Source organism: Sturnira hondurensis, unplaced genomic scaffold (assembly GCF_014824575.4).
Source record: "Sturnira hondurensis isolate 20B ecotype Veracruz unplaced genomic scaffold, ASM1482457v3 Scaffold0002039, whole genome shotgun sequence".
Lineage (NCBI taxonomy): Eukaryota > Metazoa > Chordata > Mammalia > Chiroptera > Phyllostomidae > Sturnira > Sturnira hondurensis.
Window position 1 is genome coordinate 3,102,746 of NW_028074670.1, and position 16,694 is coordinate 3,119,439.

General features: G+C 45.9%; 1 protein-coding gene across 1 annotated transcript in view; it reads left to right on the forward strand.

Moving 5' to 3' along the window:
* Positions 1–572: 572 nt before the first annotated feature.
* TRABD2A (TraB domain containing 2A) overlaps positions 573–16,694 on the forward strand; it is a 57,658-nt gene continuing 41,536 nt past the window's right edge. Inside the window, 4 exon segments of the mRNA XM_037039768.1 lie at positions 573–783; positions 7,684–7,779; positions 7,781–7,890; positions 7,892–8,249. Coding sequence (XP_036895663.1) covers positions 679–783; positions 7,684–7,779; positions 7,781–7,890; positions 7,892–8,249 — 669 coding nt within the window. The 5' untranslated portion in view covers positions 573–678.

Below are 16,694 nucleotides of genomic sequence, written 5' to 3' on the forward strand. Positions count from 1 at the left end.
TGTGCGCGCCGAACGAGGCGTTTTTCATAAATGTCCTCAATTACTCTTTGCAGTAATCATTCGAGTTCGGTGTTCACATCCTTGTATTATTCGCTCAAATCCCTTAACAGGGCACTCAGTGGAGTGCTGGCGTTTGTGGTTCCGCACTTTAAGTGAATGCACACACTGCCTATTCCCCATTGTTACAGACGAAACTGCCATACGATTTTCTTTGTTTAAATGAACTTTCCTTTAAAAATAGGCTTTCATTTGTTTCATTGGTCTGTCTCTTTCAGTCAAGAGCCAACCTCAGAACTGGCAGCAGAAACACAGACGTAAGGGCGGTTTTAGGTTGAACTTAGCAGACAGCGCTGGAATCTCACGTTCCGGTTCTCGCCGCCCCCGGAGGTGGCCGCACGCCCTGGCAGCGTTTGGGCGGGAGACCCGGGGTCCCAGCTCCGCCACCTCCGGGCGGTGCGGAGTTGGGAGGGGTCAGACTCAGCCCCTTGTGGGCCTCGGCTCGGAGGCCACTGCGCGAACTGCAGGCGGAGCAGGAGGGGGGGGGGTGTGCGGGGCGGTCCGCGAGCCCCGGCCCCCGAGCCTGGCGAGCCTAGGCAGCCCCCGGCTAGCCCACACGGACGGCGTCCGCTGCCCCACTCCTTGCCTCCGTGCCCAGGCCTCGGAGCCGCGGTGAGGAGGATGTGTCCCTGGAGCTGGTTGCTGCTGCCCACCCTCTGCCTGCTGCCCACCCGCGCAGCCCCGCGGCGCTCCGGCTCCCGCGCGCGCTTCGAGCTCAAGCCCCAGGTAAGGCAGGTCAGCGCACCCCAGGGGATTGCCTGCCGAACCCGCGAAGCGCCACGCACTCCGCCGCCCGGCGGACTGCGCAGGCCGGACTCCACCTGCCACGGCAGCGCCTCCTCGCTCACGCGCCCCGCGGCGACCCTGGTCCCCCTTTTCCGCGTGGCGCGCCCTGCAGCCGCAGGAGACCCTGTTCCCCAGCCCTGCGCATTATCAGCTCGGGGGCGCCCCAGCGGGGTCTCCGGGGTCCCCCTAGTCTGCGTGGGAGGCGTTCGGGGGATGGACTGGCCAGGACCGTGGGCACCTTTACCCGGGAACTGTGTTCCGTTCTCTATTTCCTAGCGGGTAATTTCTCCTGTTCTCACCGGAACGGGGAGAGCACCGTGCAGCTGCTCGACTTGACTGACCTCTACATTATTCAGGCCCGAGTTAGAAGGGATTTGGGGAGGCCGGCGCCATTCCCGTATTTTACCGACCTGGGAAACTGAGACTCAGAATGGGACGGGCGTATAGGGGTCACCGAGCGCATTCGCGGAGCGACCGCGTCGACAGCTCCGCGTTCGCTCGCGCGGGGGCGCTCGCTGCCGTGGCTGTCAGCGCCGGTGTGAGGGGGACGCGGCCGCGGCCAGGGCGGCCCAGGGACCTGCAGCTCCCCGGCCCTACGGGAGCAGAGACGCCGAGAGGAAGCCGGGCAGATCTCGCATCTCCGAGAAGGGACCTCTTGCAAGATGCATGTTTCCAGGCGGAGGAGAGAGGGGGAAAGGTACAGAGAAAAAGTAGCATAGATGGTAGTTAGAAAGTAGACAGGGGGAGGGTAAGAATAGTATGGGAGATGTAAAAGCTAAAGAACTTATGACACATGGACATGAACTAACGGGGGGAATGTGGGTGGGAGGGGGTGTGCAGGGTGGAGGGGAGTGAAGGGGGAATGGGACAACTGTAATAGCATAATCAATAAAATATATTTAAAAAGATGCATGTTTCCTTCTCCTGATGAATTTTCTTAGGCTCGGAATTTTTTGGTCGTTCTCAACTCGCTCGTCCGCGCATCGTGGAGGTTAGATTTTGCGAGTTTGTTTAGGCGGGTGCAGTTTCTGTGGATCGCCGGAGCTGGGCAGAGTGATCCTAGGCTTAGGGCCCCCGGGTGATGCAGTTCAGGGTCCACCCGTCTTAAGCGATACCTGCGCCGAGGCCCGGGCCACGCCCACCACGGGCTATTCTTAATTTTATTAATCGACCTAACTAGAGCTAAGGAGGGGGTGGCCTAATCGAGGAGTTGCTGGCAAAGGGGGCTGGCTGGAAAGCCGCACTGCGTTCTTAAGGCGCCTGGGCTTGAACTCTTTACCCGCAGTCGGGAGGCTGGGGGTCGTGATTGGAGGTCGGCAGCGGCCAGAGTTTCCAACTCTGCTGCAGGTGGCCGCTGTGTGCTCGTTATATCAAGCAGAGGTCAATTCTTTCTTACGAAGGCAGAGTGCCTTTCACGTCTGCAAAATATTACCAACTTATATTGTAGCCAGTGAGTCTTAATAAGGTCTGTTTCTCTCGAATCTGTCTTTGTGGGTCTTTTATTCTGTCACTTCTCAAATCCTTCAGTCTGAGGACTGGTTTGCATTATAAAAAAGTATTGAAGTCTCCAAGGAGCTTTTGTTTATATGGGTTAAGGGAAATATTACATACAAGTGCACGAGCCATTAACCATCAGAGCAGTAATGTTATCACATGCCTGTAGCTTCTAGAAAATCTGTCTACAGTTATGAAAGAATGAGAGCGAAAGAGGAAAATATCTTAGTATTTTGAACATAGTTCAGACTTTACAGATTACTTGAAAGGATCCTAGGGACATCCACAGTTCCCTGGCCTACACTTCAAGAATCGCTGTTCTGTTCAGTGGGCAGATTGTCTTACCCCCTGCAGAGGTCAGAAGGTCAGTCTGGGCAGAGCTTGACCTGCATCCTCTAGAGGACCCTGGGGGTGGGTCCCCCCAGGGGGTTCAGGTCTTGAGATTGTAGAGTCAACTCTGGAGCCCAGCCTCCAGTTTGATGTGACAGTTTACTGCCGCCTTCCGCAAGGCCTGTGGCTTGGGAGCTGCTTTGGTTTCCAGCTTTTGTTAATCATTAGAGAGGACTCCTGCGCTGAAGTCCACCCACAGACACCGCAGGCTTATGCTGAGCGGCACACAGGCTGCCTCTTTTCCTTATCAATACTCAAACAGAACTGCCAAGTTATTTACTATTCCTGCCTGTGTTCTTTCATACTTGCGGCTTTTTCTCCCAGCTATCCACACACTTCCTGTACTTCTATGTAGACTCTGCTCAAATGTCTCTGGTGAGACTCTTTCTGATTACCTGTTAAAGATTATGTCATCTCCCCCCTACCCCCGTCTGCCCTCCTAGCTACTTTCTCTGGTTTTTATTCTGTGGCACTTAACCATCTTCTGATAAAATTTTTGTTTCATGTAACGAAAATGATGCAATCTCCTTAAGAGTAGGAACTTCTGTCGTTTTTCTTTGCTGCTGCATCCCCAGTGCCTAGAAGGGTGCCGGGCCACAGGAGATGCTCCGTAAGTATTTGCCGTGTGAGAAAGGTAAACTAAAGCCAACTTACTTTTGTGTCATTCTAGCTGGTCTGCTGAAGGGTCCTCCTGGACAATGCGGTTGTCACAGGTCCCAGGATGCTGGGATGGGAGGGGCCAAAGTGAGTAGTGGTCCAGGGACTTAGCTCACATTACACAGGTTGTCATTGTGCTCATTTGTCTCATTTCCCAGATCACACACACATGTGTTAAAGTCTCCACTGATTCAGCTGCCGGAACTTGAAGCTTCTTGTGTCTCCATTATCCATGGCACTGTCTTTTTCTTTTAGGATAGTTGCAGCATTAAGAGGATATTTTAATAGTGTTAGATCTTCATAATGTTAAAATATGTTTTCTTCTAGTAGGATGTGGTGGCTACAATGATAGTGAAATGGGGTAGTAGAGCCGCTGGGTGTGAGTGTGCCCCGGGGGCAGTGTGAGGAAGGCGGGGGCACTTGCACCTGTTAGATCAGTGTGGCAGCTGGGGGGCTCACCCCTGGGCAAAGGCAAGGTCAGAGCTCCCTGATCAGAAGCCTTGAAGACTCTTCCTTCAGCCGTGGCCTGTGGGGCAGTGTTTGTGGTCGGCAGGGACAGTTGCCGGTGCAGAGTGCTCAGGGCACAGGGTGCCCTGCTCCAACAGGACGGAACTCCCTTTACTCAAGAAGCTCTATGAGGGTTGCTTCTTTAAAACCTCTGCTTGAAAAGGGTAGAAAAGCCCCCCAAGTTGTGTTGTCTTGAAAAGAGAGAATGTGGAAGGTGGCAGACTGGGGATTTAAAGGTGTCGGTGTGGATTTATCCCGGCAGGTAATCAGGACTGAGGAAGGGCAGCAGGACAGGCTTTCTTGATTTGGAGTCAGGGGGCGCTCCTGAGCAGCAGTGTATAGCAGGGGACCTAGGGTATTAACTGAGAAAGATAGGACTTTGGATGTTGAGTCAAGTCTTTTGCACATTAAGGCCACATTATATGTTTAAAACGAGGGCTTAGGAGTCAGCCTACCTGGCTTCGAGTCCCGGATGCACTGCTTAGCAGCCATGAGACCTTGGGTAACATCATAAACCTCTCAAGGCCTCAGTGTCTCCATCTGGAAATGACCAGTGTCCCCCCACTTCCTCTCCTATTTTCTCCTGGATGGGCACTGGACAGGCTTTCACCCTGTGCCACCAAAACCATTCTTGTCCGGGTCCCCAGTGGCCTTGGTGTTGCGCCATCCAGTGGGCAGTCCTCAAACCCTCACTTCTTTGTCCCATCCGTCACGCTGAACCCACCCGCTTACCTTTTCCTCCTTGAAGCACTGTCCTTTGATTGGCTTCCTACGTACCTGATTTTTCCAATAACCTCGCTGACCACTTCTCTTCTTTTGGTGGCTTCTCTTCTCTCGCTTCACTTCAGAAAGTCGGACCTTTTCTAGACCTTTTCTCTTCTGTTTCCTCTCAGTCCCTTGGAGAGCTCACCCAGTCCCATGGCTTTAAATAACATCCACATGGTGGCAGTGCCCTCATTGTTATCTGTGGCCCAGGCCTCTCCCAACTCCAGACTCCAGACACATAAGTCAGCCTACCATCTCCACCTCCCCACTTTGATGTCTGCTTGACTGCTCAGCTCGACAGGGCCAAACTACCCATCTTCTTTTCTTTCCACCCCCTGTCTTCTTCATCTCAGGTGATGGCAACTTTGTTCTTTTAATTAACCTTCACCTGCAAATCCTGTTGGCTCTAGCTTCCAGAACACATCCAGAAACCTGGTCACATTTCATCATTTCTGCCACAACCACTCTGTTCTCTCTCTCAGATTATTCCAGCAACTTCCTAACTGACCTTGCACCCGCCCTCATCCCTCCGTAGTCTATTTACTGCAGCTGCTAGAATGACCCTATTAACACATTAAGTCAGCGGGTGTCACTGTTCTCACAAAAACCTGCACTAGCGCCCATCCCACTCAGCGTGTAAGCCTGAGCCCTACTGGTAGCCCATGGGCCCTGTGTGGCCTGGCCTCCCTCCCTCCCTCGCTGACCTTGACTCTTGTTTTTCTTTGCAGTTATCATGCCTCAGGGCTTTTGCATTGCTGGCCCCTCCTCCTTGAGGGCATGCTCCTTTCTCACACGCTCTGTCCCAGCAGACATTCAATGACTTTGGCCATCACCCTGTTTAAGACCACATTCCCCTTCCACTCAAGTTCACTGCTCCTCTTCCCGCTTCCACGTTCTCCACAGCAGTTATCACCACCGTACCTGACACGGGGGCCTGCGTTTCACTCCCTTCTGTATTCCTAGTGCTCTAATGCCTAGATCAGTGCCTGGCACAGGGTAGTCACAGCATAAACCATTGAGGAACGAATATAGTTGGGACTGGCCTGGCACACAGGGAGCACTCAGTAACAGCCCGCTGCTCCTAGCAACATCATGGTTATCACATGGCTGGATGCCAGAACTTGAGAATTTTTTTTAATATGAACAGTTTTCAGGAAAAGATCAGATAAGAACCTTATTTCTAGACTAAGGATTATTTTTAAAAAACAGCAATGAAAAAACTTTTGAAATAATGAAAATGGGTGCATATAGTTGATCAGGCATTGTTTAAATAGAAGTGTGGGCCTTTTGACATAGGATTGGACTTTAGGCAGATTATGTGAATTGCAAACCAACACGAATAACCTTCCGCTGCCCTTACCACCCCCACCACACCCCCATATACACCATGATCCTGCAGTATGGGTTTAGTTTTCCTGCAAATATATTTGTTTAATATTATGGCCGCCTGATAGGTGACAGTTGAATTAGGTGTCCATGGGTTTAAGAGTGGCATTTTGGCCCATTTTCTCTATCTTCCAGTTGGAAACCATGTAGAAGCCCTTTGGCAGACTGGTTAGGACTTGGGCGATCCGGTTTCTTACATAAGGCCCTGGTGCCCAGTTGTATCACTATCCAAGACCCCTTCGATGATCGACTTTTCCCCTAAAATGAACAAAGAACCAAACTAAAGCTATGCTTGGAAGGCCACCTCTAGCACACCATTTATAGGTAATTATTTTGTTATCCATTTGAAACAAAGCCATGACTGTCAATCTCAGCTTTAAAAAAAAATCTTTTAATCCCTACACAAGGACAGTTCTTTATTGTCTTTAAGGAGAGAGAGGAAGGGAGAGGGAGAAACATCGATGTGAGAGAGAAGCATCAATTGGTTGCCTTCCATACACACCTGGACTGGGGAACAAACCCACAACCCAAGCCTGTGCCCTGACTGGGAATCGAACCAGTGACCTTTTGGTTAGGGGTGATGCACCAATCAGCTGAAGCACACTGGCCAGGGCAGGCTCAGCTTTTGAATTGCCTCTAGTTAGTGCTTTTGTACAGCTTGATCTAATTCTAACCAACAGCGATATATTTGATTGCTAAATTAGCCTGGACAGCCATTCTTTGGTAGGTGTAGAGTTTCCATTTGGCTTTTTGAAGTATTTAAATAACTCTGGGGACTCTCATTACTCCATAAGAGGATGTCTGAAGACTAGCAAGAGACTCCATACATAATTCATCTCTTAATATTTATTTAATCCTTAATAGGTTTTAAAGATGGGTTCTTTCTTTTATTCACTTATTTAACAGTTATCTGTCTAATTTGTTTATTGCTGTAACCTATGAGAGGGTTCTTATCTAATTTTTATAGATGAGGGAACTGAAGTACGGAGAAATGAAGCGTCTTTAAAAAACCTCAGTGCAGTAGCTGAGACAGAAGCATAATGTAGCCCCCACCACCGCCCCTAAATAGTGCATTCTTGCAAAGGCGTGTGTGAGCAGAACTGTCATTTAAATGCTTTAAAAAGCAAGGTTACAGGCTGAAGGCTAGCGAGATAATGTTCTCCTTGGCTCGCAGGGCCTTTAAGAAAACTGAGGCAACATTTTCGAACCGGAAGATTTTAAACAAAATGAGGATTTCTAATTTCTTTTGAAGAGTCCATTCTGGAGCACCAGGCCTATCCCTCTGGGGCAAGCACTGGTTAGAGGAGGTAACAGTGGGGTCTCAGGTGTCCCTCGTCTGTCCCAGGTGCATCCTTGGAGTCCTGGAGTCCCTTGAGAATCCCCTATTTAACTCCTGCCAGTTCATGATAGGCAGGCATTGGGGCAAACTTGTCTTTAATCAGTACTTTGATTGAACAGGGGAACAGGATCCCAAAATGGAGGCTGCATTGAGGACTCCTGCTCCTGGCAGGTGAATCTACCTGGACTTAAAAGCCTGAATTGTATTTTGATGATTTTTCTCCTGCGCTGTGACCTGTCTCTCTAATGCATTTTCTCCTTTTAAGTTCCTGACCCTTCATATCATGCCTCCTTTTCTTTTAGCAAAGTGAATTGAATTCCTTCTTGTGGACCATAAAGAGAGACCCACCATCTTACTTCTTTGGCACAATCCATGTCCCATACACGCGGGTTTGGGACAAACCGCTTCATCCCAGACAATTCCAAGGAGGCTTTTCAGCAGAGAAGCATTGTGTCCTTTGAGCTGGACCTCATGGACCCCTGCACTATCTCGGCCCTCACCAGCTGTCAAAGTGCCACAGGGCAAGAACCTCCAGAATGTGCTCCCCAGGGACATCTACTGCCACCTCAAGCATCATCTAGAGTCTGTCAAGCTCATGATGTCCTTGTGGATGACCCCCGACCAGCATGGTAAGGGTCTCTATGCAGACTACCTCTTCAATGCCATTGCGGGGAACTGGGAGCGCAAGAGGCCCATCTGGGTCATGCTCATGGTCAACTCCCTGACCGAAGAGGACATTAAGTCCCGTGGGGTGCCTGTGTTAGACCTGTACCTTGCCCAGGAGGCTGAGTGGCTAAGGAAACAAACTGGGGTGGTGGAAAAGGTAGAAGAGCAGTGTCATCCATTGAATGGGCTGAACTTTTCACAGGTAAGGACGTTTTTGCATGAAGAACTTGACATTTGATTGTGTGTCAATTGGCTGAATTACCATATAGGAGATGGACCAGAAGCACATTTTACTGAAAAACTGTCTTTGCTTAAGAATGTTATTCTGGGAATTAAAAATAAGCCTAATAGTCAGTTACATCACTTCTTTGTGTATTACCAAGAGAGAAAACTTGTTTTTTTCTTGTAATCCCAACAAGTATTGTGTGCTTTTATTGCTCGTTTTAATTCAAGTCACTCATTGAGAAGCTGCTTTGAGAGGGTGTGGATGCCAGCCTGGCTGGCGTCAGGTGGCTGTGTTTGAAGATGATACTGGCCATGGCTGTCATAGTGTAGTTATTTTAGGTAACATCGGTCTCTTTGAGGTCATTGCTGTCACTCTCAGGACATTCCTCCCAGGGCTTTCTTTTCCAAAGCAGAGGTATGCTCCTCTTACTCATCATTTATAGATCCTGCCTCAGGGTATTGAGATTTAAGTTGATGTTCAAGAAGTTCTTCCCTTCTCATGAGGCAAGCAATGCTTTATTAAAGTGCCATTGTTTGATTGTTATGGTGAAATTCATTGTTGATGTTTTAAGGTGCATTGCATAGCCCTGGGGGACAAAGGGAGTTTTGCAGTATGAAATAAGTATTTTTGTTTTGTAATATTCTCGGTGCTTGGCCTTGGGAATAAAACCCACTGTCTTGGCCTTTAGCAGATCTTAAAGTGCTGAGCTCAGATTGTTATTTAAAGGGTTTAAATCAAGGAAGACACAAACAAATGGAAACATATACTGTGTTCATGGATTGGAAGAATTAACATCATCAAAATGTCCATACTACCCAAAGCAATTACAGATTCAATGCAATACCTATTAAAGTACCAATGGCATATTTCACAGACATAGAACAAACACTTCAAAAGTTTATATGGAACCATAAAAGACCCTGAAGAGCAGCTGCAATTTTGAGAAAGAAGAACAAAGTAGGAGGGATCACAATACCTGATATCAAACTGTATTACAAGGCCACTGTAATCAAAACAGCCTGGTACTGGCATAAAAACAGGCACATAGACCAATGGAATAGAACAGAGAGCCCAGAAATAAACCCAACTCTCTACAGTCAATTAATATTCGACAAAGGGGGCAATAACATAAAATGGAGTAAAGACAGCCTTTTCAACAAATGGTGTTGGGAGAACTGGACAGCTACATGCAAAAAAATGAAACTTGAGCACCAACTTACACCATACACCAAAATAAATTCAAGGTGGATAAAAGACTTAAATATAAGCCGTGAAACCATTAAAACCCTAGAGGAGAGCCTTGGCAAGAAAATCTCAGATATTCCACGCAGCAATATTTTTACTGATACGTCCCCTAGAGCAAGGAACATAAAGGAAAGAATAAACAAATGGGATCTCATCAAAATTAAAAGCTTCTGCATGGCTAAGGAAAACAGTATCACGATAAAAAGAGAAGCAACTGTATGGGAAAACATATTTGCCAATGATACTTCAGACAAAGGTTTAATCTCCAAAATATACAAGGAACTCACACGACTCCACTCAAAGAAGACCGGCAACCCAATTAAAAAATGGGCAAAGGACTTGAACAGACACTTCTCCAAGGAGGACATACAGAGGATCCAGAGACACATGAAAAGATGCTCGATATCGCTAGCTATCAGAGAGATGCAAATTGAAACCACAATGAGATACCACTTAACACCAGTCAGAATGGCTATGATAAACAAAGAAACAAACAACAAGTGCTGGAGAGGTTGTGGGGAAAAGGAGACCCTAGTTCACTGTTGGTGGGATTGCAGACTGGTACAACCACTATGGAAAACAGTATGGAATTTTCTAAGAAAACTAAAAATGTACGTGCCTTTTGACCCAGCAATTCCACTCTTAGGAGTATATCCTAAGAATCCTGAAACACCAATCCAAAAGAACCTATGCACCCCGATGTTCATAGCCGCACAATTTATGATAGCCAAGAGTTGGAAGCAACCTAGATGCCCATTGGTAAATGACTGGATCAAAAAACTATGGTACATTTACACAATGGAATTCTACGCTGCAGAAAGGAAGAAGGAACTCCTACCCTTTGCAACATCATGGATGGAACTGGAAAGCATTATGCTGAGCGAAATAAGCCAGGCGGTGAAAGACAAATATCATATGATCTCACCGTTAACAGGAATCTAAACAACAAAACAAACAAGCAAGCAAAATATGACCAAAGTCACTGAAATACAGAACAGGCTGACAGGGACCAGAGGGGAGAGGGGAGAGAATCATAGGGGGAAAGGGGAAGGATTCAAATGAACAAGTATAAAGAACACATGGACAATAACTAAGGTGGGGGGTGGAAGTGGGAGGGAGGTGGGGAGCACTGGGGGGCAGGGCTGGGAATATAAGACAGAAAACTGTACTCGAACAAGAATTAAATTAAAAAAATAAAAATAAAATAGTTAAAATGGTAAAAAAAATAAAAATAAAAAAAATAATAAAGGGTTTAAGGACATTCAACAGCCTAAACATAGTGTTCCTGAGTCGAAAGTGAAATTTTTAGGGAATTTATCTTGCTAAAGTCCCGTAATATTAATAAATACGCAGATGCTAAAACATAGTATTTGTTTGACACATTGGGATTTATAGACAAGGTAAGGGACCACTACTTGTCTGCATCGATCTCCTGGGGGAGTTTTCATATATTATTTTGGAAATGTAAAGAGCCACTGTTCTAACTTTGTCATTGTGGACATTTAATACAATGTTTTGTGAAAGAAAGGTGCTTTGACTTAAAGGTGCATTTATTTTGACTTTACAAGTTTGAGATTTGTGAACATCTTTACCCGAGTCAGGCCTTTTTTTAAATTTAACAATTATTTTAGTTTTGAAAAAGAAGTTAAAATTTTATTTTTCAGTTACAGTCTACATTCAGTATTACTTTGTGTTAACTTCGGGTGTGCAGTGTGGTCGGTCAGACAGCCACACACCGCACGGCGTCCCCCTCCCCCACCGGTGGACACGTTTCCAGTGCCCACCTCGCACCACATGTAGTGTTCCAGTGTTATTGACCGTATTCTCTCTGCTGTGCTTTACCCCTCTGTGACTGTCCGGTAACTATTAGTTTGTACTTTTTAATCTCTTCTCCTTTTTCACCCAGTTCCTTGAACCCTCTTCCCCTCTGACAACCATCAGTCTGTTCTCTGTGTCTATAAATCGGTTTCAAATTGTGTTTGTTTATTTTGTTTTTTAGATTCCACATATAAGTGAAATCATATGGTATTTGTCTTTTTATGGTTGACTGATTTCGCTTAGCTTAATACTCCATAGGTTTATCCAAATTGTAAGATTTCATTCTTTTTTATGGGCACATAATATTCCACTATGTATAGGGTCTGGCAGAAGTAACACCTACTTGAGCATGGTTGGAGGGTATGTGAATGTCTCGCACGAGATGGACAGCACTTTGAACACCTCACCTAATATGCTATGCTTGAGTATTATATTGTGACCTCATAGAATTACATGCTTATGATTTTGTAATAAAAGATTTTGTAATAAAAAGGGGGCGTTATTTGTGCTGGACCCTGTATATGTACCACAGCTTTTTCATCCACTCGTTTATGAGTGGGTGCTTGAGTTGCTTCCATATCTGAATCAAGCCGTCTTTTATACTTCCAAATGGATGGGGAAAAGGCGTGGGAGTCAGTGTTTTTCTTAAGCAAGACATCTTTGAAGGAAGATGTGTAGCACTGTCCCTTAAGATAATACATTTCAGAGACATTTTAGAACACTATGGTTATACACTAGAGTATCATTTATTTCATGAAACATTCTTAAGCTTCGCAGGTAAGCATTTATTATTTATAAACTAAATATTTTTAGAAGACCTTGAGGTTAAGCTGGTGAGGTTAGAGTTGTTTAAATTTAGGTGAAAATAGTTATATGACTTATTCCTGAGACTTTCTTTTTTAAGCTAACTCCCCTACATTTTATTTATAAAAAGTAAAACACAACCTTAGTGTATAGCTTAATGTTTAACATATGCATATACCCAGATAACCAGCACTTAGATTGATTTGTTGAATGCTTCCATCACTTCAGAAAGTTAGTGTAGAGTTTTCATTGTGGCAAAACTATACAGAAAAGTGCACTTGATAAATTTTCACTAACATGGCCATGTGCCCAGCTGCCCGGGGCAGGAAATGGAATAGCACCAACAACCCAGAAAACCCTGGGCCTACCCACCTCTCTCCTGTTTCCACCCCCTGCCCTTGTTATTGTCCTTGTGTCCTTTATACTTGTCCCTGCAAACCCTTCCCCCTTTCCCCTGAAATTTCCTCCTCTCTCCCCTCTGGTCACTGTCAGTTTGTTCTCAATTTCAGTGTCTTTGGTTATATTTTGCTTGATTGTTTTGTTGATTAGATTCCTGTTAAAGGTGAGATCATATGGTATTTGTCTTTCACCACCTGGCTTACTTGGACATAAAGGAAAGAATAAACAAATGGGATCTCATCAAAATAAAAAAAGCTTCTGCATGGCTAAAGAAAACAGTATTAAAATAAAAAGAGGACTTCCGCCAAGATGGAGGCATAGGTGGAAACACTGTGCCTTCTCCCACAACCAAGTTTGAATACAACAAAGGTTTGGAGAACTAGGACACACCCAAAGAATGAGAAAACGGAATTATACGGAAGTCCGACAACTACGAATCGTTCAACGGGGACGGTAAGAGAGGCGGAGCCAGCAGCGGAGCTGGGTCAGGCAGGACAGATCCCCTGACCTAGGTGCGCAGGCAGCCCGGAACCAGTCGGGGTGTGGGGCAGACTGACCGAAGTCCCACATTCGTGCACAGTGAGACGGACCACACAGGCCCCAGGGGGCGAACCTAGTGGTGGAGGGCTGACGGCGGTGGCACATGCAGGTGTGGGCCTGGTGATGGTGGTGGCTGCAGCGCTGGGGCTGTGGTGGCAGGTGGCAGACGGGAAGCCATTGTCCCTCTTTGACCCCGCCCCCACATACAACGTCACAACCCAGCGACTTAGTTGCCCTGTTCTAGTGAACACTTTAGGGCTCCGATCCTGCTATGGAACAGGTACGAACAGCCCAAAAGATGGTGCAAGAAGAACTCAAAGTCCCAGAGCCAATAACTCTAAGCGACCGAGAAATTGCCAGCCTCTTAGAAGCACAATTCAAGACACTATTTATCAGGATGCTCACAGAACTAGTAGATTATAGTCCCAAATTAGAGAAACATAGTCACAAATTAGAGGAACATATGAAGGCTAAACTAATTGAAATGAAGGGAGATGCACAGGAAACCAATAGTGATGGAAAGGAAACTGGGACTCAAATCAATGGAATGGACCAGAAGGAAGAACAGAACATCCGACCAGAAAGGAATGAAGAAATGAGAATTCAAAAAAATGAGGAGAGGCTTAGGAACATCCAGGACATCTTTAAACGTTCTAACATCCGGATTATAGGGGTACCAGAAGGGGGAAAGAAACAGCCACGAGTGGAAAACTTATTTGAACAAATAATGAAGGAGAACTTCCCCAGTCTGGCAAAGGAAATAGACTTCCAGGAAATCCAGGAAGCTCAGAGAGTCCCAAAGAAGCTGGACCCAAGAAGGAACACACCAAGGCACATCATAATTACATTAGCCAAGACTAAAATGAAGGAGAGAATCCTAGAAGCAGCAAGAGATAAGGGGATAGTCACCTACAAAGGAGTACCCATCAGACTGTCAGCTGATTTCTCAAAAGAGACCTTCCAGGCAAGAAGGGGCTGGAAAGAAGTATTCCAAATCATGAAATCCAAAGACCTACAGCCAAGATTGCTTTATTCAGCAAAGCTTTCATTTAGAATGGAAGGATAGATAAAGTGCTTCTCAGATAAGGTCAAGTTCAAGGAATTCATCATCACCAAGCCCTTATTATATGCAATGTTAAAGGGACTTATCTAAGAAAAAGAAGAGGAAAAATATTAACAGTGAAAGGNAATAGATAGGGGGGAGGGCGAGAATAGTGGGGGAAATGTAGAATCTAAAGAACTTGAGACAGGTGGTTATAAACTAAGGGGGGGAGAATGGTGGGGGAGGGAGTGTGTGGGTGGAGGGGAATGAAGGGGGGGAATAGAACAACTGTAATGGTATAATCAATAAAGTATATTAAAAATAAATAAATAAAATAAAATAAAAAGAGAACCAACTGGATAAAAATTAGGACTTCTGGCCAAGGTGCAGGTATAGTTGGAAATACTGTACCTCCTTGCACAACCAAGTTTAAGAACAACAAAGATTTAGAAACAAAAACACAACCAAAACAGACAGAAAATGAAACTGTACTGAAGTCCGACAACAATGAAACATTCATCCAGGCCGGTGAGAGGGGCTGAGTCGGTGGCTGGCAGGGAGGGGTCACACAGGAAAAACTGGCCAGACTGACCCAGGTGCATAGGCAGTGGTTGACAGATCCCAGGCGTGGGGTGGCAATGGGCAGACCCAGTGAGGGTGCAAGGCGGCTGGCTGACCTCGGTCACACATTGGCGCGCAGATAAACCAGGCAAAGGAGTGAGCAGTGAGACAGACTGCACAAACCAGGGCCCCAGTGCCAGGAAATAAAGCCTAAAAGCACCAATTGAAAAAACTTTTGGGGGTTGAGGTGCGGGAAGAGACTCCCAGACTCACAGGAGAGTTTGTTGGAGAGATCCACAGGGTCCTAGAACATACACAAGCCCACACACCCAGGAACAGCACCAGAAGGGCCCAATTTGCTTGTAGGAAGCAGCAGAGGGGACTGAAATCTGAGAGAGAGTGGAAAAAAACTCCATTGCCCCTCTCTGACCCCATCCCCACATACAGCATCACAACCCAGTGACTGGGTTGTCCTGCCCTGGTGAACACCTAAGGTTCCGCACCTCATGCGGAACAAGTGCAAACAGACTAAAACATTATGGCTCAAGCAGAAGAACAGCTCAAAGTCCCAGAGCCAATACTTCTAAGTGACCAAGAGATAGCCAACCTATCAGATGCGCAGTTCAAAATACTGGTGATCAGGATGCTCACAGAACTGGTTGATTTTAGTTGCAAATTAGATGAAAAAATGAAGGCTACACTAAGTGAAATGAAGCAAAATGTACAGGGAACCAATAGTGATGGAAACAAAACTGGGACTAAAATGAATCAAGTGGACCAGAAGGAAGAACGAAATGACCAAACAGAAAAGAATGAAGAAACAAGAATTCAAAAAAAAAATGAGGAGAGGCTTAGGAACCTCCAAGACATCTTTAAACGTTCCAACATCCAAATTATAGGGGTACCAGAAGGGGAAGAGGAAGAGCAACAAATGGAAAAGTTATTTGAACAAATAATAAAGGAGAACTTCCCCAATCTGGCAAAGGAAATAAACTTCCAGGAAATCCAGGAAGCTCAGAGAGTCCCAAAGAAGTTGGACCCAAGGAGGAAAACACCAAGGCACATCATAATCACATTAGCCAACATGAAAATGAAGGACAGAATCCCAGAAGAAGCAAGAGATAAGGGGACAGTCACCTACAAAGGTGTTTCCATCAGACTGTAAGCTGATTTTTCAAAAGAGACCTTACAAGCAAGAAGGGCTGGAAAGAAGTATTCCCAGTCATGAAATCCAAAGATTGCTCTATCTAGCAAAGCTTTCATTTAGAATGGAAGGGCAGATAAAGTGTTTTTCAGATAAGGTCAAGTTCAAGGAGTTCATCATCACCAAGCCCTTATTATATGAAATGTTAAAGGGACTTATATAAGAAAAAGAAGATAAAAAATATGAACAGTGAAAGGACAGCAAACTCACAGTTATTAACAACCACACCTAAAACAAAAGCAAACTAAGAGGACAGCTAGATCAGGAGCAGAACCATAGAAATGGAGATCACAAGGAGGATTAGCAACAGGGGAGTGGGAGGAGGAGAAGGAGGAGAAGGTACAGAGACTAAGTAGCATAGATGGTAGGTAGAAAACAGATGGGGGGAGAGCAAGAATAGTATGGGAAATGTAGAATCTAAAGAACTTGTGACACATGTACATGAACTAAAGGGTGGGGAAGGGGGAAGGGGGTGTGTAGGGTGGAGAGAAATGAAAGGAGGGGGAAATGGAACAACTGTAATGGCATAATCAATAAAATGTATATAAAAGAGAGAACCAACCGTATGGGAAAACATATTTGCCGACGATACCTCAGACAAGGGTTTTGTCTCCAAAATATATAAAGAACCCATATGACTCCACTTTAGGAAGATGAGCAACCCAATTAAAAAATGGGCAAAGGACTTGAACAGACACTTCTCCGAGGAGGACATACAGAGGGTCCAGAGACTCATCCTGTATTTCTGTTGAGTGGTGCTGATCCAGATCATTCTGGCCAAGCATGTCCAAGGCAGATCCACTGGGAG